At 49.1% G+C, this 24,286-nt stretch overlaps 1 protein-coding gene across 1 annotated transcript in view; it reads right to left on the bottom strand.

The window, feature by feature from the left end:
* Window positions 1-23,501, bottom strand: part of LOC144129161 (uncharacterized) — a 106,069-nt gene extending 82,568 nt beyond the window's left edge. Inside the window, exon 1 of the mRNA XM_077663115.1 lies at window positions 23,340-23,501. Coding sequence (XP_077519241.1) covers window positions 23,340-23,463 — 124 coding nt within the window. The 5' untranslated portion in view covers window positions 23,464-23,501. The remainder of the gene's footprint in view (window positions 1-23,339) is intronic.
* Between the last annotated feature and the right edge of the window lie 785 nt (window positions 23,502-24,286).

Genomic DNA, 24,286 nt, shown 5'->3' with positions numbered 1-24,286 from the left:
TTAACTCACAAAATATAACTTCTTCAATTCTTCGGCCCAACATAGCAAGTTAGAGGGAGGAAAAAATATCACCTAACCACCTCAAACTACGGGCGAGTCAAGCGAGCTGTGGGCAGCCTAGATCGCTCAAACACCCCAAGTGCTCGTTGAAGTGGGCTCAGGACCCACTCGGCTTTGTAAAATTTCTGCGTTACGTTCATGATGCGATTGCGCTTAATGGGCCCACGAATGTCGGGCGCATAATTTTGCGCGGGAAATATAAAGAGAATAGAAGACACCCGGCACGTCGGAAGGAAACACAAAAGCAAAACTCCAGCGCTAACGATGAGGAAAGGGCCGGAAAGCAGTTACTCGCAGCAAGTGAAAATGGAGCTAAGCCCAGGCGGACCATTTAGTGTAGGCTATTTGTCAGCGATATTGGGGCATTGCTGACGAAACAGGCCCGATCTGCGCATGCGCGAAAGAGGAGAGAAAGGATCCGGGGGTTGAGGGCGCTACAGCCAAAAAAGCTACAACTATGGAGCGCAGAATCGTCCGTCGATAATTTTTCATGCACGATTAGCAGATAATCGTGACTGAGATCAATCGACTCTAAGCTCATTTGTGTCGTAATTCGGCGAGGCGTGAAGGCGAAAAAAAAAATTTAACACGGTCAATGCGCCTGCCTGGGAAGGACAAGTGCCAATTAGTTTTTCCTTTTCGGTTCTTGTTCTTTTCTCAGACATATCGAAGCCGCTAATGAGGTGCTCTCGAGGAGTGAAGTTCGCTCTTTCCGCGGCCGGCCCAGAATCTACCGCTGCGCTCCCTCTCCACTTCGCTTCGGTCATCTAGTACTCTCCCTCTCTCGCGCGCGGTGAATGCGATCGCTCGGCGGTAGCACTTGACCCGCACTCCCGAGTCACGTTTCTATCGTTTTCGCCTCATCGCTTCTGGCGTGCCTTTGACAGCGCATGACGGTTTCATTGCGGGAATCGCCTTTTCAAGGCTGTCGATCGCATTAGGAGTCGGCTTTCCACTTATTCGCTTTCCTCGTTGCTCGCGATGTTGCGACAGCCCGCAACGAATGCCCGGATAGGCTTGATGTGTCAGAGGACTACTTCTTCCGTCGGCGGACAACACCGGAACAAAGCGAATTAAAGCGGTCTGCTTTTGTTGTTTCGCGAAACGCTGCTGTAAACGAGTTTACGAGTTTGTCAAGCAAGAAAGTTGTAGAAGCCGAAGCCACGTGACGCTAGTTTCAAGCTGTGGTCAAAAGACACATGTGTCGCTCCCAGGTGTCATGAACAGCCCACGGCCACAAACGCCGGATGACGCAGCTCAAAAATCATGGTAAATATGACAGAAACATAGGAGCTGAATTTTCTCCTTTGAGGATCTCAATCCGCTTCGCAGTTATAAACATTACGTGCTAGTTGTGTGTTAGAAGTTAAAGAGGAAAGTCCCTACACATTATTTTTTTTTTTTCGTGGTAATCTCGTCAGGAGAGCACACCTACCGCTCTCAAACCTTCGCTCCCTCCCTGAGATTTAACCTCCTTCCCTCCGAACTTCCGCACCCAGATTGCCGACGTCTAGTTGTGTGTCATCTTCAACCACAGGGTGATAGTCATCGGTTACTAAGGACAACTTCAATGAACAACGCCGTAAACGTTGAAGGAAGCCCCTCACGCATCTGTCGTCAGAAAATTCTAAAGTGCACACCGAGGTTAAACATGTCAGATTTTGCTTTCCTTTTTGTTCGCATGTCTTCTTTCTCTCATGGTTGCTCCCGATTCCATTAAAACATTTTTTGCCAAGCACTATTACTGGTACACCGCCGTTGTTAATTTAGGTACCGCTGGTATTCAGCACTGCCGCCTTCCCCATCTATCCTGACCGCTGCGTGAATCCATTCCGTCACGTTTCTTCGCCTGTAATGGTACCAATGACCTTACACGGCATGACGCCGTTGCAGCATGCAGTTTTATTTTTTAATCTCCTGCCCGCACTTGGAAGCGCTTTGAAGTCCGAAACCAGGCGCAGGCCGCATACTATTTCCTATGTAGAGCGGGCTTTCTAGCTCCCGTAGCAAAATGGACGGTCAATTTGGCATACCTAGCCTCGCGGCAGCAAATCGCGTGACCGCGTGTGGCTCGGCAACAGTATAGGAGCCCTTTTCTATGAAATGCGACAGGCACACGCAAATTCACGCTGAGCCGAGTATTATGATCACTGCGTGCGTATAAATATAAAGAAAGAACCCGCACGTCTTGGTTTAGCGCCCGGGGCCCTGTCACGCCCTTATTCCCACTTATCGCCCATATTTTGAAAGCGACTCCACGTTTCCCTCACAGCAGACGGGAAAGGGTGACTCGGTTTTACGTTTCCTGATAAACTGACATACAAAAAAAAAAAAAACGAAAGCTTTGGAGGTACCAAGCACGGCTTTCTTCCATTGTCTAACGCTTTCAGCTGTTCGTGCTAAGCGAGTGCATTTTCGCGTAGAGATTGCGCTCTTTTTTCCTCTATCGTCAGACGCTGAGGTGGCGTCGCGCACGCGGTGTGCATTGGGCGTACTACGCTCCCGAGACGCGTCGTCTCGGTGCAGTCGTTCACATGCACTGGAGGTTTCGCTGTAGGCTGTATCGCGCACGTGCTGCTTTCGCAGTAGACACGGTAGGAAGAAACAGACATGTGGGGTGGGGGGGTGGGGGGGGGGGGGGGGGGAGGGGGGGGGGGGCGCTGATGTGCCGGGAGGGGACGGGGTGGAGGAATCGATTGTGAGATACGGAACCACCTTGACCCCAAGCGTAGCTTCCTTTTACGCGAGAAAGCGCGAGATGTCGCAGAGCTACGTCTTCGCCTGCTTGCGACGAATGGGCTGTTTAGGCAAAAAATGGTTTTTGGTACCGTAGTTTCAAGTGTATAGTATGCACTAGTTGTCTAGTCCGCGGAACTAAATGTTGACTGAAAAAAAATTTGCTTGATGTCCGCTTCCGGTACGTTGATGCTATATTGGATTATGTTGAAAAAGAAAAGGCTTTGTAGCCCGCACCTGTAGATACCTCCAGAACCGGAGATTTTGGTTTTCAAAAATTTATAGTTTTCTTTCAAGCGTGTTTCGGGCGCGATAGCGGATCTCGCAGAAACGCACCCAGTAACATCCTGAAATCTCGAAAATCACGCTGCTCACACAGTTCGAGTTTTCCGGCGGTTTTGTAGAGATGGACACATCCGTTCCTATGTGATCAGCGCTCGCTGGCTGTAGCCTACACAGCGAGCTCATTTAATACGACTAACCTGTTACCTGTACACAGGCGGTTGTTGCTGAGGGATGACGGAGTTGAGGGGCTTCAGTGACTTGATGATGTCTTAGCGCTATTCGGTTCATATACTGCTCCACCGAACCTATTAGACGTATAGCCTAACGCGATTTGAAGGTTACCGAGGCTGTAATCGCGGATAGGAAAGATAATTTTTTCTTGCTGTGCTGATCACTCGGTCTTCAATGAAAATGAGGTTGCAGGATATAAAGAATCACTCGGTCACGTATTCCTTACGGCCTTCTTGCTAAAGTTAACCTCGTTAGAGGAGTTTAAACCGAGTGAACTAGGCCTTAACGAATAACCTTCAAATCTCGACAGACTGCACGGTGAAAAAAATTGACGCGGATTTTCGCAAGTGCTAATAATTCTGGAGACTGTGAAGCGTTAATTGCTTGGGTGTCATTAGCTGTTGACCTGGGAGTTGATGCACTGAAAACGAAGTCTGGTACGTGTCCCTTGACCAGAAGCCTTTAATGCTGTCAATATTTGCTCCTAAAGCTGCCTAACCCTAAGATGAGAACAACGTTAATATTTCCTTTTCATCGTAGTGGCCTACGTTCACTGCAACCATCAAAATGCGAAAAATAAATTGCTTGCACATCCTGTCGTCGGTCGGAACTATAGAAAGCCTTGATGACACAACAAAACAAGATGAGCAAGAAGTATACAGCGCCTCCAGTTGAAAAAGGCGCCCTTTAGAGCTTCCATTTTAGTTGACATTAAAACAAAACAAAAACAACAGAAAAATGCGTTAAAAAACAGTACTGACGCAGCGTTAAAGATGTGACATATGTACGCCCGCAAGGAGCTGTGGCCAAGAGCATGGCAGCTGACTAGAAAACCGGGACCAACAAGTAACGCGTTCTCTCCAGGAGTACATACAGTAATGGTTCGCGAAGCTAAAATTGTGGGTCTCGGGCGCTTTATCGCGGCGGCGGACGGCGCAGATATCCCACGGCCATTGTTGCGACCAGCTTGTCACGCTCATTGTGCATAAAAATAACTTCCACAAGAAGGCTTCCTTTTCTTGTTGTTCTTGGGTTAACAGCGTACAACTTGTTAATTATTCTTTCTTTCTAACTCCCGTATCAAGCACTGTCGCTTCTTAATTGCCACCTATCTCTCTCTCTCTCCCCTACAGCCAGAGAAAGACGCTCTTCCATTGTGTGCCCACATCTCTGGCAGCGACGAGGCGCTAAAACTGGGCACCACTTCTGGCTCCACATCGTCGCCAAAGGAGACCGGCCTCTGATACGAGAGAGGACGGGAAAAAGACCACTTCGGGCTTAGCGCTGCGAGCTAAACGTGAGTGAGGTAAGGCTACTAAGATGGGGGGAAGGGGGCGGAGGGGAGGGGGGGGGGTGTAGCGGCTTTGGGTGATTACGGAAGCGCCGTGAGGCTCTTTTGGTTTAGACGCGCTCGCTACATGTTGGAGAAGAATGCGTCATTACGAGTTCATCGCCTGAGCGATGGAACGCCGGGGGTGGTAGTGGTGGTAGTGGTTTTATTAAAAATAATAGTAAAAAGGAAGGAAAAGATTTTTGCTAGCCCCGGCATCCGCCATCGATACTGAAGCACCTGAGCTGGGGCAGCGGAAATAAAGGACAGCAGGCAGAATGGAGAAATGAAATGAAAGAGGTGAGGGGACAGGGGGACGCCGTAAACATTTTGCGCAGAAAGCGAATCAAGTTTCCGCGAAAGTGGAATGTGTTGTCAGTGTGAACGACGACAGGCTTTTATATATTTTTTTCTATTCACCTTTTGCTTTCGTCAAAAGTGTTCCGTACTGGTTTTCTATGGCAGTCTTAACTGTTCAATGCGATCGATGGAAACTCTTTAAGAGGAAGATTTTGCTACATATCATAATAATGGACGCTTACCATCATTATTTCCATAAGAGTGTCTAACACTTTTCCAATTTTCAAAATATTTGCCTGACAAAGCTGGACGAGAAATGAATGCCTACCAACTTGCCCAAAGAGCATCAGAATCACAGGTAACTTAAGAAATGGGGAAAAATGTGAGTTGGGAGGAACAAACTAAAAAAACCCTACGTTTTCATTCCCACGTAGTTCAAGTGTTTATTCGCCATCTGTTTTGTCAGCAAATGACATCGCGCGCAGCAAAACGACACAGCTAAATAACCTCTACCCCGAACTCGTTTCTGTCATTGTCAAGGTGATATTCTCTGCCCAGAGAGAAGTAATAAACTCACTCACTGGTACATCAACTCGTCTGTAATTTCTCTCTTTTTCCCACTCGATGCTGAGGTATTTGCATCCTTTAATTACATTAAGTCTTGCATATAATTTTTAAACGAACATGAGAAAGAACAAAAAAAAGCCATCTGCTTCTTTGATGGTCGATCTATTTGCGAGTGGGAAGTACCAGAAATAAATTTAGATTTGATATTTATAATTGCCACGCTCCACAGTTACAGTATTCTGTCTCATTTACGGTCATTCTCGTTTCTTTATTTACTCAGCGTAAAAATAAATGTAAGTTCGAATGAGAAGAAATTCAGTGCAACTTTTTACGGACGGGCACAACAATACACATGACCGGACGGGTTCTCGTCTTTTGCTAAAAAAATGTAGAAGCCTGGCGTCACCGGAACACTGGCACACTCCCGCTTTTTGAGCTACTTCAGTAAACGCGTCCACGGTTGGCACGTGTCCGTCCTACTGGCCCACGAAACAACAATGTGCCACAAGCTACGAGTCACAGGTTCTCAGGTAGCTCCTCGTAAACTTACGCGAGTTTTGCTTTCTGGTGCCCAGCGCAGACAAAAGGACTCGGGACACTCTATACCAACAAACAGCGACGCAGAGAGAAAGATTCTAAATTAGGCCCAGTTTCCACGCCGTGCCCAGTGCAGTGCCTTCGCGCAACGCATATAGCCTCACATAATGCTCTGCAGCCCGGCGCTTGGCAGACGGCAACACTCGCAGTTGAACCTGTTCTGGCTCTCTCCCACGCCTTCCCCTTTCATTTCTCGCCCGTTTTCTTTTTTACTTGGCGCACTTTTTCTGCTTCATCATCCCGAGTTCGTGAACGACGAAACGTGAGCGACATGCACGTCCTTTTTGTTTGTTTCTATTTTTTTCCCCTTGACTCCGTCGTAGCTCTGCTTGTTTCGCTTTCGTGCCCGGCCACGCACTCGCTCTGTGTATCGGGCGTACTACGCACGCGACGCTGCCGGCAGCGGGCGGTGAGGTTGGCGTCGGTCTTCGCTCCGCGTTGTCGACTCCAATCTGCTCTCTTTTACGAGGCCACTGCGTTTCCTCCCTCCCCTCACTCAAGCGTTCAAATAGCTTCTCTTTCCTTCTCCACTTCCTCCTCTCAATTTGGACTCCTTGCCGAGGGGGCTAAAGAAAGGTAAAAACAGCCGGCGACGGACCCACCGACTCCGGATGAGATGCCCGAGGTAGCTCCCGACTCGACCGGTCGCCTGCGTTCCTTCCTTCGTGGCTTAAAAGGAGAGTTCAGGCCATTTCCTTCTGAGAAGAGAAGCACTGGTGGCTTTATTGTTGCCAGTTCGTCCACATCTGTCGCTGCCGGCGCCGAAGTTCGTCCTTGAACCCAGCCTCCGCGCCCTCGTTGGGATCTGGATGCACTGCGAACCGCCCGACAGACAGCTCGGTGATCCGGACGCCAGAGTCTCGACGGCACATCAGCGCTTGTATACCATGCGCCTGGCGTGTGCAAATGATGCGCCCAACCGGTCTCGGTTTTATGTGGCCCTCCGCGGGTTTGTTTTCAGAGGCTTCTGCGGCGTATCAAACTCGGTCTATCGTATCGTGCAGTGCCCGTGTGGAGTTCGTGTAGCCCGTGGTGGGCGCATGCGCTGTCGCAGTATATTTAATGCGAATAAGCACTAAATTTGTTTTCTTCTGCGGTGAAGGCATAGCGCACTTGCTGTCCAGATCAGTAAAGGTTTTAGCATGTGGACTGTTGGAGCCTGTTTGTGCAACGTCCTGTGCGCAAGGTGTTCCTGCATGAACAACGTGCAGCCTCCGTGTGCACGAAAAGTAGAGCATAGCTTTCGAGCCATTAGAGAACCTCATTCGAGTCGTTATGGTTCTTCTTGAACATAATCTTTGAACAAGAATCGTATAAGATCGGAACATGCCGTTTTTTCATACCGTCATTACGAAGCAAGCATTGCGAAACACTTCTTTTCTTATATTTTTATTCTCGTCATATTCTGCAAGCTGGGACAATGAGTAAATTGTAGGATTTGATAGAACTTGTAAACGTCTACTTCGACATGTGGATGATTGTCTAGTCTGACAACAACATAATGCTCACAGTGACGGCTTGACGTCACAGATCGCTTCGAAGCTTCCTGGAGCTTCCAAGGCAGTGTTAAGAACCCTTCAGAAAGGAACCGGTTTCACGCCATGATGGAGAAGCCCCCCTGACTGCCTCATTTTGTTTCTTCACTAGACGGTAGCTGCCGTAGGCTGGTGCAGAGCGCAAGCAGAGCAACCGTTAATCACATCTTGTTCATATTTTCTTTTTTTCACAAAGCGAGAGTAGAGCGCGCGAAACTCCTCGCTTGTTATGCGTATTCCTTTGTGCAATCCTTTAATTAAAGGCGCGCACACGGGCCGCAAAGCGCACAGCTCATCGAACAATGCGGAACTTCGATTCAGTGGTACGAGCACAACTGAAGAAGTCGTGTTTACTCGTTTTCATGGCTTTTCAAAAGGAACTCTTTGTGACACAGCAGCGCCACAGAGAACTCGATGCGAGTCCGTGCTTGTCGGGTGGCCAGGGACCGTCTCATAATTACCATCCATCTGCCATCGGACTCGAGAGACGGGAAGGGATAAACGGGCCATCCATTAACGCGAATGACGCTTTCCGGACCGCTCGAGCAAGAACAGTTGATAGCTGGGCACTCGGTCACTAGAGCAGCGATTAAATGGCTAACGCTGAAAGGTCGCGTACGCTACTACCGGAGTAAACAACGCGAAGACGCATCGATGTGGTGGGAAGAATTGTAGCGTTCATCTGAATGGCGGCGACTGACAAAAGCAAACCCTGCTTACGCGGAATGACTGAGCACCGTCTCGAAGGCTTCCAGTGCTCAGTAGAAGGCTGCGGGAGAAGTGGGCAAGGCGTGACGGGAACGTCTGGAGGGGGGAGGGGGGTGTTTGCGGACCGGTACCGAGATTATTTGTCGGCATTTGCCATGTCTCGTCGATAAGAGGGTTAATTGGCGACCCGAGCCATCATCGCCGCTGGTCGTGTCTGCTCGCAAAGCTGGGGCACGTCAGGTCACCCGCACTGTATAGACGCCTTGGACATCGGCCGCCGTCCGCTCCAGTTCCGCCCCGAACGAGTCGAACTGCCTGTCACGGGTTGCTCGGGGCTATCTCGGCGTATCACGGTCCTTTTATAATCCAACGCTGCTGGCCTGTACGTAACTGGCGGCAGCTCCTTACTCTGACAAGTTCCAATCCTTAGCAAGTGTTTACACATGCACAGGTTCAGTCAGGCATTACTTGCGACACGTTAAAGTTTGTTGAGCGTGTGTTGAGCGACGGTTCTACACAAACTAGCCGGGAGCAAAAAAGAGGAAGAACTGCGCTGCATAGTGTATGTCTTGTATTGCACCGTGCTTCTCTGTTGAGTTAACATGTAGCGAAGCGCGCATGGGAGTCCGACAGCATAGCTGTAATAATAATAATAATTGGTTTTGGGGGAAACGAAATGGCCCAGTGTCTGTCCCATATATCTGCGGACACCTGAACCGCGCCGTAAGGGAAGGGATAAGGGAGGGAGTGAAAGAAGAAAGGAAGAAGGAGGTGCCGTAGTGGAGGGCTCCGGAATAATTTCGACCACCTGGGGATCTTTAACGTGCACTGACATCGCACAGCACACGGGCGCCTTAGCGTTTTTCCTCCATAAAAACGCAGCCGCCGCGGTCGGGTTCGAACCCGGGAGCTCCGGATCAGTAGTCGAGCGCCCTAACCACTGAGCCACCGCGGCATAGCTGTGTTTGTACCGGTTTTCATGTAAATGGCGGAGTGCTTGGCTTGAAGCACACTGGCACGGGTCGGCCCGGTATTGCACTGCCTCCGGGATCGGCCCGAGGCATGTTAGCGCGGCGGGTCTGTTCTTTCACTCTTTCCTCTCCTATCATTTACCCATCCTGCTTTGAGCACGCGGCAGCGAGCGTGGCTCGGCTTGAGCCAGTGGGCAGGCCCGTGCACTTTCCTTTTCCTTCTTCTTCTCAGCAACAGCATGTTACATGTTACGAGTTGGCCAGTCCCTGTTATAGACCACGCTGGGACCCCTACGGGCCCATTTCATGTTTGTGTACTGCAAACAAATCACCAGCACTGTCTATTTGTCTGCCAGGTTGACAAGTAATACTTTAACTCTTCAGTAATGCAAGCTGTGACCCATATATGTATTAAACGAACTCCTGAACGAGATAATACGACACTTCGTATTACGCGACAAAAAAAAAAAAAAATGCAGTCACCGATTTCACGTCCGCACTCATTCGCGATTTTAGTTCGAGACTGGCCTTCAATATGGCAGTCGGTTTTCACCTGTCACAGCTCGAAACTACCAAGGAGCAACGCTAATTCGATTACTTCCTTGCTAAGCTGCGCTCCTAATGTAGCCTACCTTTTGAGCCTCCATATTTTATTGTCCACGTGCTACAGCCTTCTTTTAAACAACGTAGCGTGGTGATCTTCCTTGACTTTTGACGCATTAAGTTTTTTTTTTTCAGATCTGGGCATACACATACGCGGGAAAGGCTGATAACAAATCGAAATTGTAAAGGTTAAGGTAACCGGACCGCGGCGGCTGCGTTTTTAAGGAGGGAAAACGCTAAGGCGCTCGTGTTCTGTGCGATGTCAGTGCGCGTTAAAGATCCCGAGGTGGTCGAAATTATTTCGGAGCCCTCCACTACGGCACCTCCTTCTTCCTTTCTTCTTTCACTCTCTCCCTCATCCCTTCCCTTACGGCGCGGTTCAGGTGTCCAACGATATATGAGACAGATACTGCTCCATTTTCCTTTCCGCAAAAAACAATTATTATTATTATTATTAAAGGTTAAGGAACTCCATTTCGATTCTTCCTTTCTTTCTTACACTCCCTCCCTTATCCCTTCCCTTACGGCGCGGTTCAGGTGTCCAACCATATATGAGACAGATACTGCGTCATTTCCTTTCCCCAAAAACCAATTATTATTATTATTAAGTTGATCTCGCCGCGTATTCACAACGCCAAAGACTTATGTCACTCCGATAAATCTTTTCTTGTACAGCGAGGATTATCCTCACATCCGTTACTGTCACACTGTCGCGCACGTCTATTGACATTTTCTTGCGTAAGGGCTGCTATGTTGATCGCACAGCATAAACAATGCTCCACGTTGCTGGTATTTCCGGACTGCGCCGATTTCCTCGTCGGGAGTCCAGCGACTGTCCGGTCGGTGTTGCGGACAGCTTCATGTTTCTACACCGCGGGTCGCTCTTTATTCCGCGAACACGATTCGTGCCAAAACAAGCCGAGTAAAACAAACAAATAAAAAAGCGGCTCACTCGTAGACGTACACGTGAGATAAAAGAAGGCGGTGATCGGCTCGGAAGCGGTGACCGCTTCCTCCTCGTCGTTTTATAAATGGGAAGCGGAAGCTGCGACCGAGCGTCGGGCGGACGCCCGACGAGGCGGCCTCGCATGCGCAAGGGAGTGGAGCGCGACGCTTTTAAGCGCAAACTTGTTTTGCGCCAAACGACGTTCCCTTACGTTCTGTAAAGTAATAGTATTCGTAACTTTTCCTGCAAGAAAGGTCGCCGGGTTCTGCTGCTGTTGTAAGAGGTTGGTTCGCTGCCTACACCCCCCCCCCGCCCCCCCCCACTCCCCCTTGCAGTCGGCGGAAAAGAACAAAAATGGCCGACCAAATACAAGCCGGCGAGGACGACTGTCTAGTGTCTGGGGTGCTGCATTTAGGTAATGCATATGATTCCTAGCTGATATCTTGTGCATGCTTTAAAGCTCAGACGCACTGCGCTTGCATGGAATGTTGCTGTTTGATGAGTGGCGTTAACCCGCCACGGTGGCTCAGTGGTAAGGGCGCTCGGCTACTGATCCGAAGTGCCCGGGTTCGAACCCGACCGTGGCGGCTGCGTTTCGATGGAGGCAAAACGCTAAGGCGCCCATGTGCTGTGCGATGTCAGTGCACGTTAAAGATCCCCAGGTGGTCGAAATTGTTCCGGAGCCCTTCACTACGGCACCTCTTTATTCCTTTCTTCTTTCAGTCCCTCCTTTATCCCTTCCCTTACGGCGCTGTTGAGGTGTCCAACGATATGTGAGACAGATACTGCGCGATTTCCTTTCCCCCAAAACCAATTATTATTATTGATGAGTGGCGTGAGATGCTACTGAGAAAAAGCTAACGCTAACAGCTTGGCCCCCAATGCGTTAATATGTGAGAGAGACGACAATCATATGTACGTACCTTAAGAGAGATAGAGATAGTTTCAGAAAAACAAGTGCCTGTAACAGTTGCGACTGTTTTATTTTTATTTTTGCATGAATGAATCAAATAATATAGCCCTTAATGCGAGATTAGGAAGGCTGATGGGATCGCGGGTCTACTATATTTGAAAAGAGAGAAATCAAAAGGAGAAAGAGAGAACAAATACAAAACACGAAGCTACTGATCGAAAGATCTGCGCCTCCTATAGTTTCACATATCCACAAAGGTGGCAGTACGCTTGTTTAGATAGCCTATAATTAATACTTTCGACTACAGATTCTTACGTATCACATGAGCTTCAGGTAGGGGTCGAAAGTGCTCCGTGCTTCGAAAGAGAGCACATCGCATTTTTGTTTTTTGTTATTATTCTCGAGTGGACGTCTTAATGCACAAACATGCTTGCGTATCTACTCATTGGCGACCATGCAGACAGCGGATCGAATTCCAAAATCACTACTAATCGTGCGAGCCCATCGACCAGTGCCACGCCTTGGCGGTTGGCCTTGCACCTTGCTCGTATAATGCAAGCGTAACCAGGGACGGCAGAGAGAGCTTAGTGACGCTCCCCAACGCGATTTGTTTTCATTATTTTTTTCAGCGAACGTCAGAACCAAACTGCGCTATCCATCGAAAATTAGGCGTAACTTTCGCACCCCAATTCCTCCTTTTCTCTCATCTTTTTTTTTCGCTTGATCGGTAACCGCAGCGCAACCTAAATTGTTAATTACAGTGCGTGTTTGTACGAGAGGAAGATTTCCCTGCAATGCAACGCGGCTGCAGAGCCAATGCGCCGGATTCCTGGCGCGTCAAGAGTAAGGAGGTTTCGTCGTTACGTAACTGAGAGAACTCCCAGCTCGCGTCCACCCTGACATCGGCATCGCTTTGCGACCCACTTGCAACGCCTGCAGTTGACTGATCTGCGCCATCGACGTTTGACAAGTGTTTTTCGACGTCGCGATTATTTGCTCTTTCTTTTCATTATTTGTCTCTCGGCTTGTGATACGCGATCCCTCCGCAGTTTGTTTTCGCGCGCAGTACACGTCGCGGGGACCAGCCTTGAAATCTGTCATCGCCATCGTTTTCCGCGCTAATGGGCTCCGAAGTAACCTGTCATCGGGTGTCGACGCGTGCTGGGCGCTGCGACAGCACCTGCCGAGTGGAATTCGTCGACGCTTACAGAGAGGCGTGAATGTCCTTGCTGTCACTGCGTTCGCCGCCTGTCGCGTGTACGCTTTCCTTACGGACTACGAATACCCCTGAAGAAGGTGTGCAGCCTCGCTCAAAAGTAGCCGAGCCAGAAAGCCAGATTACGCGCCCGTGAGACTGCAAAGCTGATGATGATGACGCTCCAAAGCTCCGGAGTGCTGAGGACTACAGTTCTCTCCACCATTCCGGGATTTGGAGCTGCGGAAACGCCTTATAAGGGGCACTCCACAAACTGTTCAAAAGCTAGTCCACTGGCTCGTGGATTTCTGACCAAGGCTTTTTACGGCCTAGAAAAGAGCGAGTAATTCCCAGAGATTATGTGATAATGTCCTTTATCTACTCTGGAGGCTCTGGAAATTAAAGAAAAATAAAGTCAACGCCGATAACCGCTGTCGTGCCTAGAATTTCATACGCCTGAGAGACTTCTTACAGGCCGTCGATGAATGCTAGTACTTGAGGGATTACTAGTGCATTGTTTCTTCCCGCATCAGGTCACCTTCAACACGATAGCTTCAAATCAAGCCTTCTAAAATTTTATGCAATCTAAGTGTAGTGGCAGTGTATTTCATGTGTTTCCTAGAGAAAGCATTTTAAGACACGTCGCGTATACATCAAAACGGCGTCGGCTTGCGATCTGTATGTACTGCGATGGGTGTGACTTTCGCCAAATTAATTCTGGATCCATCTCACGTTCCTAACCCAACGAGCGTTGCACGCATCGAGTATGAACACGCCCGAAGATTCCATTCTTTGCCCAAATTTGCATACGATATTTACCTGCGCCAATTTAAACTACCAATTAAGTCCGGTCACTCTGCACAGTCTTAAAGCCTCCGCTTCTCCTGTCAACCTGCAGTGTCGCGCCAAACTGGGTCTCCCGTCTCTCTGTCCTGCCTTTTACCACTAGTACAATATTTCCTAACGCCGTTACTCCGATTTCGCGTTGCGACGTTATTTTTTCCTAGCGACTCGTTGTATGCCCTTCTTCTATTTCATTTTTTTTAAATACAGGAACAGCACAGACGTTACACTTGCCGCACCACTGAGAGAACGTGCGATAATTCTGTTTTAACGAACCTCCTACTTGCAGTGCGCCTATCAGCAGTTCTGAAATACTTTGCACTACTTGCGAGTGGCTGCTCGCGCTCGCCGGTGAATAACGTAAACTTGTTCGCCTGTTGCGAAAAAGTAAGTTGCCGTGGATAAAGCGAAGCTCTGCAGAGCTAACCCTCGACATCTTCCTCAACGACGTGTCTTGAGACACGCCAGTTAATTCTGTCCCAAAGTGATTGAGTGCTGCACGTGCACGCGGGCAAAGGGCGTTGTCCCCTGTCAGGCAACGGACGCAAATCTTCATTCAGGCAACGGACGCAAAGAACGTTCCTCTAATTACGGGTTTGCGGTTAATTGGATGAGGCGAGCGTTGCCTCCGTGCCCAAACAGCCAGGGAGCACGGCGATGTCATGGGGCCCCGGTGATGGGAAGTTAGATGTCGAAGACTTCCTCCCTGCTTAACCGGGGTTCCGCCGAAGCCTCAAGCTCGGAAATGGCGATCGTTCAAAAAACCCTTTTTGGCCTTATTGTCGGCTGCAGCTGTGGCTGAGTGCTGAGGGCGCTCGACTACTGATCCGGAGTTCCCGGGTTCGAACCCGACTGCGGCGGCTGCGTTTTTATGGAGGCAAGATGCTAGGGCACCCGTGTGCTGTGCGATGTCAGTGCACGTTAAAGATCCCCAGGGTGGTCGAAATTATTCCGGAGCCCTCCACTACGGCACCTCTTCTTCCTTTCTTCTTTCATTCCCTCCTTTATCCCTTCCCTTACGGCGCGGTTTAGGTGTCCAACGATATATGAGACAGATACTGCGCCATTCCTTTTCCCCAAAACACAATTATTATTATTATTATTATTGTCGGCTGCAGCTGTGGTTCTAACGTCTGGTTTGTGAGCATTTGATGCCCGTGGTGACATTTCAATGGTCCCTAAGACTAGCTTGGACCTCCAGCGCAGCAATATTTATGGCTTGAAAACTGGGCAGGATGAAATAGCATAGCCTCGCAATTTCAGCGCATAAACATAACCGTGTCCTTCTAAGCTTATTTCCAAAGGAACCCATCACTGAAGTGCGCCGCACCCATGCAACAGTGAACTAACGACAATAAGAGGCAAAATGATATTATGAGCCTTTTTTTTTTCAATTTACGGGACGTAAATAAAGTAATCATGGGCCTCTTTAGTGTGTATGAATATCTCTGCACCCTGCTTTGGGGCTCAATCGGCACTTTCATTGGAGCGAAAGTTGGAGCTAGTTGGTCTCTGGTGTAGTCTGGCTCACGTATGGTTGTCGAAAGAAGAAGATAAAGATTGCTTTCTTATTTTTTTTTTAAATAACACTGCCTGACACACAAGGTACGCCGCCCATGTTAACAGAACCTTGAAACTATCACCTATGTGATGTCTGCACTTTTTAAAATTGTGAAATCTTTTTGGTTTTGGAGAAAACTTTAAGCTGATATCTACGGATGTGCAGAAAGCACATTCCTCGCCAGGGTAACCAGTTTGGGGGCCGTAACTTGTAACGCTCCGTTTCACTATTCGTTGTCTTCTTTTCTTGCCATTGGGCAGCCCCGCCTCCGATGAAGCATGGCCAATATCACTGCTTATTTAGCTGTTGATCATGACGTAACAAGCCGCAACTATCAGTGGTAGAAGAGTGAAGGAATGAAGAGCAAGAGGGGGATCGTTACAAAATAGAGGCACAGGGGATATGTTTTTCCCCAGCATAATAACAACGTACCGGGCATTTCTTGGCAGTGATGTAGTCTAGAGCCTAAACCGTTTTGATTCGTACAGTGAAAAAGAAAATAAAACAACAAATAGGCAAGCAGCATCGCAGTGCGAACTTCCAGGTATAATCTCAGCAGTTAGAGCTAATTGAGGAACGCAGGAACGCAACTAGGACGTGTGCGGGAAGTCAGCGATGTTCAAGAGCCCACGCAGGTAGAATCGGTTCCTATTCCTGCGAGCGACTCCCCAGCTGTATCAACGCTAACACCCTGTTTAAAGCGGCAACATCCAAATGGATAGGCGAAAAAAAATGGTGAGCAGAAAGTGGAGCATGTGTTGCCCATGAAATGAAGCATCAAAGAAAACCTGGAAACTTGCCAGACCGTTCTCGGCTAGATTAGCACATTCTTGCGTGCATCTTTGAAAGCAACTCTGCCAAAGGTGGTTATCCGTTTTGGCGTCGGACGAGGTACGACTGTTCCCTGCTGTTAGTGGACGGTTAAGGTGTACGCACGACCGTTAGGGCATGTACAGCTGTTGGAGCATGCCCGGCCGGTGCTTTTCCCGAAGTAGAAGGGTGGCGCACTCGACGCTTAGCCTCACACTTTTCGCGTTTACTCTGCACTGTGGTCTACGCGACTCCTAGACCTCCGGTGAACTATAAGGGTCAGAGGCGTGAGAGCTTACGAAGGCCTCTTGCAGTGCGGTTCCGTCCCGGGACCCCGAACGATCCGAACGTGACGCAAGGCCCGCATAACGGCCCCCCGCCACGTACACACATACTACGGCTGATAAACACGTCGTCCTCGCGGCCTGGTGGGAATATCGAGCAGCACGCGGTGGTGGCCAGGGCGGGTCGAGGGAAAGGAGGGTGTGGTTAAGGGGCCTGCCAGAGAAGATTGTTCGGCACCACAGCTATAGGCACGATGTGCGAACGAATCCGCGCGGCGACAGGACTCGTGACGTTGCGACCTCTCGGATGACCCGCTTTGTTTCGTGGCGGCCGCTACGGGATTAGAGCGCACACGGCCGACCCGGATGGACGGTGCTTGTTCGGCCGGCCCCGTTGCATCAGCAGCGGATATGTACCCCGTCCTCAGCGGGCGGCGTCGTTGACCATTGTTTTACTCTTCGCGTCGCGCGCGCCAAAATGCGAGTCGTGTTTCTTCCTCCGCCGCTGCGCGCCGCGTAATTTGCGAGGCAGCGGCTATTCGGGGAATATCTAGGAAGAGGCAGGTGGGGCATGGCGACTCCGGCGCCGGGATGACACCTGGCCAGTTGGGCAGCTAGTCGTGTCTTTCTACCGCGCGCTTATACAGCTATGCATGCAACTTTTTTTTTTTGTCTGTCGCTCACGGCGGTGAGGCGCGCCACTTGCTCGTTATTTATAGCAGGCCAAAGCGCATACGCTTTGTGCGCTGCGGTCCAGTGTTTGCGAAGTTTGTGGCTTGTTTCGGTAAAAACGAAAGAAACCTTGAGAGATGAACGCGTTGAAATGTAAGTTTTTTTTTTTCAGGTTCTTGAAGTGTTGCCTGTGAACAAGATGAAATTTCTTTTTTTTTTGTAGTAACCGATTTGGTTTACAGCGACGCTGAGCATGTAAACGACGCTTGCTCAGGTACTGCCTTTGCCGAGTGCATTGTCTGTCCCCGCAAAGCCTTTCATAGAAAACGATTCAAAGTATGTTTCGCAAATATGACCTTTCGTTCACGGAAGATGAAAATATTTGTTGTGATGTTGCCGGTGCCAGCTCTGCTGACTCTCTCCCGACTGATATCGGAATCGCTACTGTGCAATTAGGGGTCAGTGCGCATTTCACGCGCAGGCTGTGTTTCACCGTTAATTTCTTCCTTTGGGCAGGCGGCGACGCATTTCTAAACGTTGTTGCTGCCATGTCACAAGCACAACCGCAGGAAGATGTGCGAGAGTAAATATTCGCTGAAGCACATCTGTGGTCTCGGCGGCTCTTCCGCTTTAGAAAGTATTACATTAAACGCGCCATCCTGCGCGGTCCCGCTCAGCTGGAATAGAGTTCTACAGTGTGTCGGCGCTGCGGCAATTAGCGTCTAGACGGCATGCGGTGCCAACTCAAGCGTCGACTTTCCGCTGGCACGCCAGATAGAGAGAAGAAAGGAAGAGGAAATGAAAACCGAAACAAAAACGCACCAGAACGCATACGAAAGTGCGGTTGCCGGGCGCTCGAGAGCGCTCACAGTTTAGGAACCGTGGCGCGTGCCGCATGCAGCCAGCCCTGCGGGTCTTCCTTACGAGACGGTGGCTGGCCGCTCTCCGGCCGCGTGCATTTTCTTTTCTTTTTCAAGTTCGCCGGGCGAAATTCCGCATCTACCGCTTCCTATAAGAGCCGAGAGCACACGCATGCACACACGCACGCACACCTTCCTGTTACAATTCTCGACATTGCCCCCGAGCAGAAAGATCTGGCTTCTACGCATTCGCGCGTTGTTCCTGCCTCTCTTTCAACCTGCTCTCCTCTCTTCCTGCTGCATGCACCCTTTATTTTTGTTTGTTTGTTTTGGGGCTCGCTGGCGAATATCAAGCCCGAGCACGTGAGTAGAATGCACGAATGGAGGAGCACGAATATGCACGGAGGAAGCGGAGAAGAGTTCGTGAAACGCGAAAAGCTGCGGCACACTGGCGGCTAAGGTGAAGGACACGTCGGGGATACAACGCGAGGTGCGTGTATCACGAAAACCGACCAGCGGGTGGAAAACAAGACCGCCAGGAAAGGAGGGGGGGGGGGGGGGGGGGTAGACGTCTGCTTTCACGCACGGTCTAACCTGGAGACCCAGCTGTTTCTTTTTTCTTTTTTTTTCTCTCTGAGTTCCCTTCTCGGAAGCGCGTGGCTTGGATTCGCGGATAATCACGGGCACCCTGAGAGTTTGCGGTGATGCCTGCTTGCATGCATGGATGAAGCGGCTGTTTTGCGGCGGCAGTGGTGGCGAAGGGAAACCGGAGAGTGCGTTGACCGCTACACTTTCGTTAGAGGCGGAAAAAAAAAAAAAACACGTTGTTTCAAGTCCTTCCATTTCCGCGATGCTTGGAAGTAGCAGCGGCGGTAGCACCAATAGCTCCACCACTGCCGGCTCTGAGCCAAGCCTAATCCGTCCACGCGACTACCTACACGAGCCGTCCTTGCTCTAAGTAGCGGCTGTACATCTGTCGCGACTTGGAGACCATTCGCGGTGACCACGGCACCCCACACCGTGATGCTATCAGCCGTGAACAGGGAAGCAATCATCATTGAATGCGGATTATCAATATTGGAATCGGCATGCCGCCTTCACACCGATTCGATTGGAGTTAAGCTCCACGGCTCCAGCATCGCGGCGGGTAGTTACAGGGGGCGTCTGTTTCCTCACGTTTATTACGTTATCTCACCGGACCTCTGTGTGCCACGCGCGTTTTTTCCCCTCTGTTTTTATCGAGGCGCGGTGGTGGGGGCAGGGGGGGGGGGGAGGGGGGCGTTGCTAAACTTTTCTTGTACAACAATCCCTGCTCGTGGCCACCTAGGGAGTTAATTCTTTTTTTTTCCGCACAAATAAACATGGGCGACTGTTATTCCTGCTGCGCTGCTGCGAAAGCGGCGAACACATTCTTTACAAGCTGTTCTTTTTTTTAACGCTTAATGATTACGTTTTGTTTTGCTGTTTTTGTGCGAGCAGTACAATGCACAAATAAAACAGTGTATTTGGCGAAGGCACTTAGTAATGGCCTTTCCTCTCCACATTTAGGATGGCTAAAACAAGATGAAACCACATTTCTCAGGATGAAAGCACACCAGTTCTATTTACACGCAAGAAATGCAAAAAAATCAATAGTTCAAATCAATTCAATATCAATAAAGTCATCACGTGACATCGTAAGTATAGATGTTTGCAGCGGAGGTGACCAATGTGTAGTAATTTTTGCGTCGAACGTAAGTGTTTTCGATCATTGAAGGGACTCCTTCGAAATTATTGATGAGGCTAAAAAATTTGTAAGGACAAGGGGGACGACACTTTTCACAGTTCAGGGATAATAATGAAAGCAGTTCAGCGGGCTGAAATTGACCAACAACGCTTCTAATGCATTGAAAATAGTTTATCGTAGCCGTGAAAGAAGCTTCTTTCGCTTGGCTGGACTGAAAGCTCATTTTCTGATTTAACTGAAAAAGACCTATCGTTCTTCCAGCACCTTATGAAATATTTATTGCTTTTTCACGAGTGGTTTTCTTGCTCCCTCAGAACCAACGCAGGAAACGAGAAAAAAATGCAGTGACAGCTACCTAGCAGGTGTCCTGCATTACATTAGAGTGACACACAAGACTTACCTTTCACGATTTTGTGCTGAGCAGTAATTAAAAAAAAACACGTGAGTTCAGTTGGATCTAAACCGTCTCTCGCGAAAAATTATAAGCCGTCTAAAATAATGCGCACGTTAGAAAAAGAAGCAAATGAATATGCAAAAAAATGTCGATGGCTACGTCCTAAGGTGATCTGCTTGATTTTCGATCACAGAAAACAAGCAACGAAAGCCATATACTGAAATATTTTCACAGCCCTCAATGTACTGGTGAAGACATCGAATTCCCCCAATTTTAATTACGTTCTTAGGTCGTTCATAACACGCACATTATTGTTTTCTTGAGGCTACAAACACTGAGTAAATGAAGCAAACAGACATTATTTTCAACATATTATGTACACACTGGCTCTAGCTTACATGTCAAAAAATAAACACGCCTTCGTTAAAAGTGGCAACCAGCATTTATAAGCGATTCCGGATTTTTGGACACATTGCAGCGTAGAATTTAACATTGTGTGTAGCTGTTATTCTTCTGTGCTTCACTCTAATTTCAAGAAAAAAGAAGGCCATTATTGCGCGTCTCTCTTTTTCTTTAGGGTTATCAAAGTCGAAAGGTCGGACTCCGACGTTGCTTCCCGGAGTAACTTACAAGTTTGAAATTACTAGGTTCGCCTGGTGAGGACGTGGTACGCCTGTTGATTGGTGCGCTCACGCCTGAAATGCGTTAGTGCTTTTTTTTTTCTTGACAGAAACTAAAATTTTTTCACTATTTTTGAGGCGGTTCTTCAGTAATGAACTTGTTTTGATGTGATAAGCACTTGTAGCAACTCCTTATGACAGTATCGTCGCTGTTAAAAAGAAATACCTAAGTTTTAAACTTCGATGAAGCTCAGGTTAGCAATGCCTCAGTTTTGACTAAAAAGGTGAAAAATAAATCAGCTTCCCGGCCGTGTTTTTTATTTCTTAGTCTGCAAAAAAAAATTTTAAAGACTCTGCATAAAAGCTATGGGAATTTTTCTGCTCAGTATAGATGCGCCAATGCGATCTCGGCCACATGTGCCAAACTTCAAAAGGGCGAAATGCAAAAACGTCAACAAGCTTCGCTTTGTGTGCGTCAAAAAGCCCCAGGTGATTGAAATTAATCCAAAGCCCTTGGCCACTGAGCGCCTCATAGGTCGCAGTGTTTAGCCGTACAACATAAAAAAAAGAGGTAGAAGCATTAATTGTTGCTTCATAAATAGCGACTAAAATGAAAGAGGCCTGACTAAAGTCTCGTATGCTATTATTTCCTCAAATCCCCTTAAGGCAAAACGAGATTTATGTTGTTCATTTGACCTGAGCACAACGTCCACAACAAACCTTGTTTATTGTGTGAAATTTATGAACAGAAACTTTTCGTTCATTTTGGAGTCAATTTTTTTTTTCCTTTGGTGCCTTCATATACACGGGGGCCAGCGAACAGAAACACAAAGAGGGTCGCGAGCATCCGTGCATTAAATGCATAAAAGAGGTGAGAGCAAGCGTTCGGTTCTAAACCAGCAATCGCGGTGGGTTTTGTAAAATTTTGTGTAAAACGGTCTTTTCCATCGACAGCAAGGCGCCCGGAAGGATTTAATGACTGGTTAGCCATTCATGCAGGTACTTTTTAATTGAGCCTGCAGCTATAAAATGAACAAGCGGAAACTAGAACTCTTGGGTCACCTGCGAACCTTTTCCTTCTGCAGCCGGAAATTGGCCAGTTCAAACAAAACAAACCCCGCTGCAGAGCTGAAGCGCAAGCTGAAAGAACGTAACGAACTTGCATGACCGCTTAGCGGTGTACACCGCCAAGTAAGGGAAGCAGCGGTAAGCTTAGGTCACTTCGCCGACAAGTGATTTCAGAAACAGGAAGACCTCTTCTTTGTTTAGTTCCCTTTCCAGAGCACTCTTTCTGCAGATAGTGAGGAGAGGGATGCGAAGAAAGAAAAGAAATCCGCGAAATAAAAGAAGAAAAAAATGAAGAAAGCCGTGCGCTAAGTTTGCTCGACTCGTTATGGTGTGAAGAGGAAACAGTTATCCACTGACTTCCTCACCGCAACTGATCGTGCCTGTAATAACTGAACCGAATGAAAGCGGTTCTTAAAACAATCGCATTATATGATCTCGCGGTATAGGCTCGCGCCACTCTGTCATCATCGGTTGCATCTAAAAACGAGGGCAGACGAGTAGCTGAATACCTGTCCAATCGCTACCGTGATTGACCTGAAAGTGCAATGACGAACTCCGTGACTTGCTTGCTTGCGCTCGATATCATCGCGCCGCGCATCCTGCTGGAGCCGTATACAGCACACAAAGCATTCGTGCACTGAGTGTGCATAGGAGGCTTAACACATCGCACGCTCCAAAACACCCAGGCTGTTCCCACGAGCGATAATCGATCATGATGGATGCCAACGAGGAAGGGCATAGAGCAGATAGGGGAATGCAAAGTTGCGAATGCTGCTTCCGGCGTTCTTGTTGATTTTTAATGCTGCCATTTTTCTGTTCTTACTGGCTGCGTGAATTGGTTATATTTCGCATTCCTTCTTTCCACATGCCTAGCAGCAATAGCATTTGAGACGCGATACAGTTAAGAACGCGTTAGATTCGTTGAGTTGCTGAGGCGATGCGCTACCCTTCGCTAATGTTTGAATTCCAATGCCTTGCTCGGGAGATCATACCTAGACGAAAGGCGCTCTCGCGAGTTGCGCCAAATTGTGCCTACTACTCCCATCTCGTACTACGTCAGGTAAAGACAGTCTAACCTGCTACTCACATAGGCACACATCACACATTGCAGGCGAGATAATCTTCTATCGAACTAAGTTTCTTGCTAAGCTGCAGACTCAGTGGACTTGAAACTATTGGCGAGGATAAGCGAGGCCATTGCCTGCGGCCGTCTCCTGCCCTTCCTTCACCCGTGTAAAACACGGAGCGACATCGCACATTGCATGCCATGTCCAGAAAAGAGAAAGCACACATTCCAAGCGCACACAACAGCCAACCACGTCTTTCTTGAGCGCCGCTTCACGAAAGTGCGGTTTCCCGGAGAGACCGGCACGGCGAACGAACACGGCGGCAAGGAGCGGCGGGCTACCCCGCGTAGCAGCGGACGCCGGGCCCTCAGCAGCGAGCGCACAGGGCCCGGGGTTGTCGAGCGACCCAGGAGGGGCCGCGGGGGAGGGGGGAGTAGAAGCGCGACAGCGTGCCTACCTCGGACGATATCCGCCTTCATGACGACGCGGTAGCCCTTGACGACGGCCCACTGTCCGGCGCAGGAGCCGGCAAGGAGCAGCGAGACCACGAGCAGGACGAGTCGTTCGCACCACATGGCCATCCCGTTGACGTCTGCCGGCCAGACTGACTGGGCGACGGAGCCATCCGCGCCGTTTAACCGCTTTCCCTTTCGACCGGGGCAAGAGGGGGGGTGCCGTTCCAGTTCCCCGCTCACCCCCTTCCCTGCAGGAAGAAGAAGACGCGCCTGTTCTCACCTGGACGCCGGCACCACTCTCGCTGGCGCCGCCGCCGCCGACGCTGCTCCCGCTGCTGTTGCTGCTGCTGCCGCCGCGGAGGCTGTGGTGGCGGCACGGACAGCGTCTGAAAGCGCACGGCTGTGCACGCATGGCGGTTCGTATAATCAAATTACCGCGATTAATCAGCTTGACCGCGTAGGGACGTTACTGCAATGTGCGTGGATGTGGCTGGTCCTTTCGAAGAATGTCGCCAGCTCGTCGATGCGACAACGGGGAAAAATAAGACCCCGCCGAGGTGGCTCAATGGTTAGGGCGCTCGACTACTGATCCGGAGTTCCCGGGTTCGAAATCGACCGCGGCGGCAGCGTTTTTATGGAGGAAAAACGCTAAGGCGCCCGTGTGCTGTGCGATGTCAGTGCACGTTAAAGATCCCCAGGTGGTCGAAATTATTCCGGAGCCCTCCGCTACGGCACCTCTTCTTCCTTTCTTCTTTCACTCCCTCCTTTATTCCTTCCCTTACGGCGCGGTTCAAGTGTCCAAAGATATATGAGACAGATACTGCGCCATTTCCTTTCCCCAAAAAACCAATTATTATTATTATTATTATTATTATTATTATTATTATTATTATTATTATTATTATTATTATTATTATTATTATTATTATTAAAAATAACACCGCGTGTC

The sequence above is a fragment of the Amblyomma americanum genome, chromosome 4 (genome assembly GCF_052857255.1).
Source record: "Amblyomma americanum isolate KBUSLIRL-KWMA chromosome 4, ASM5285725v1, whole genome shotgun sequence".
NCBI lineage: Eukaryota > Metazoa > Arthropoda > Arachnida > Ixodida > Ixodidae > Amblyomma > Amblyomma americanum.
This window is presented reverse-complemented; position numbering and strand designations above follow the sequence as displayed.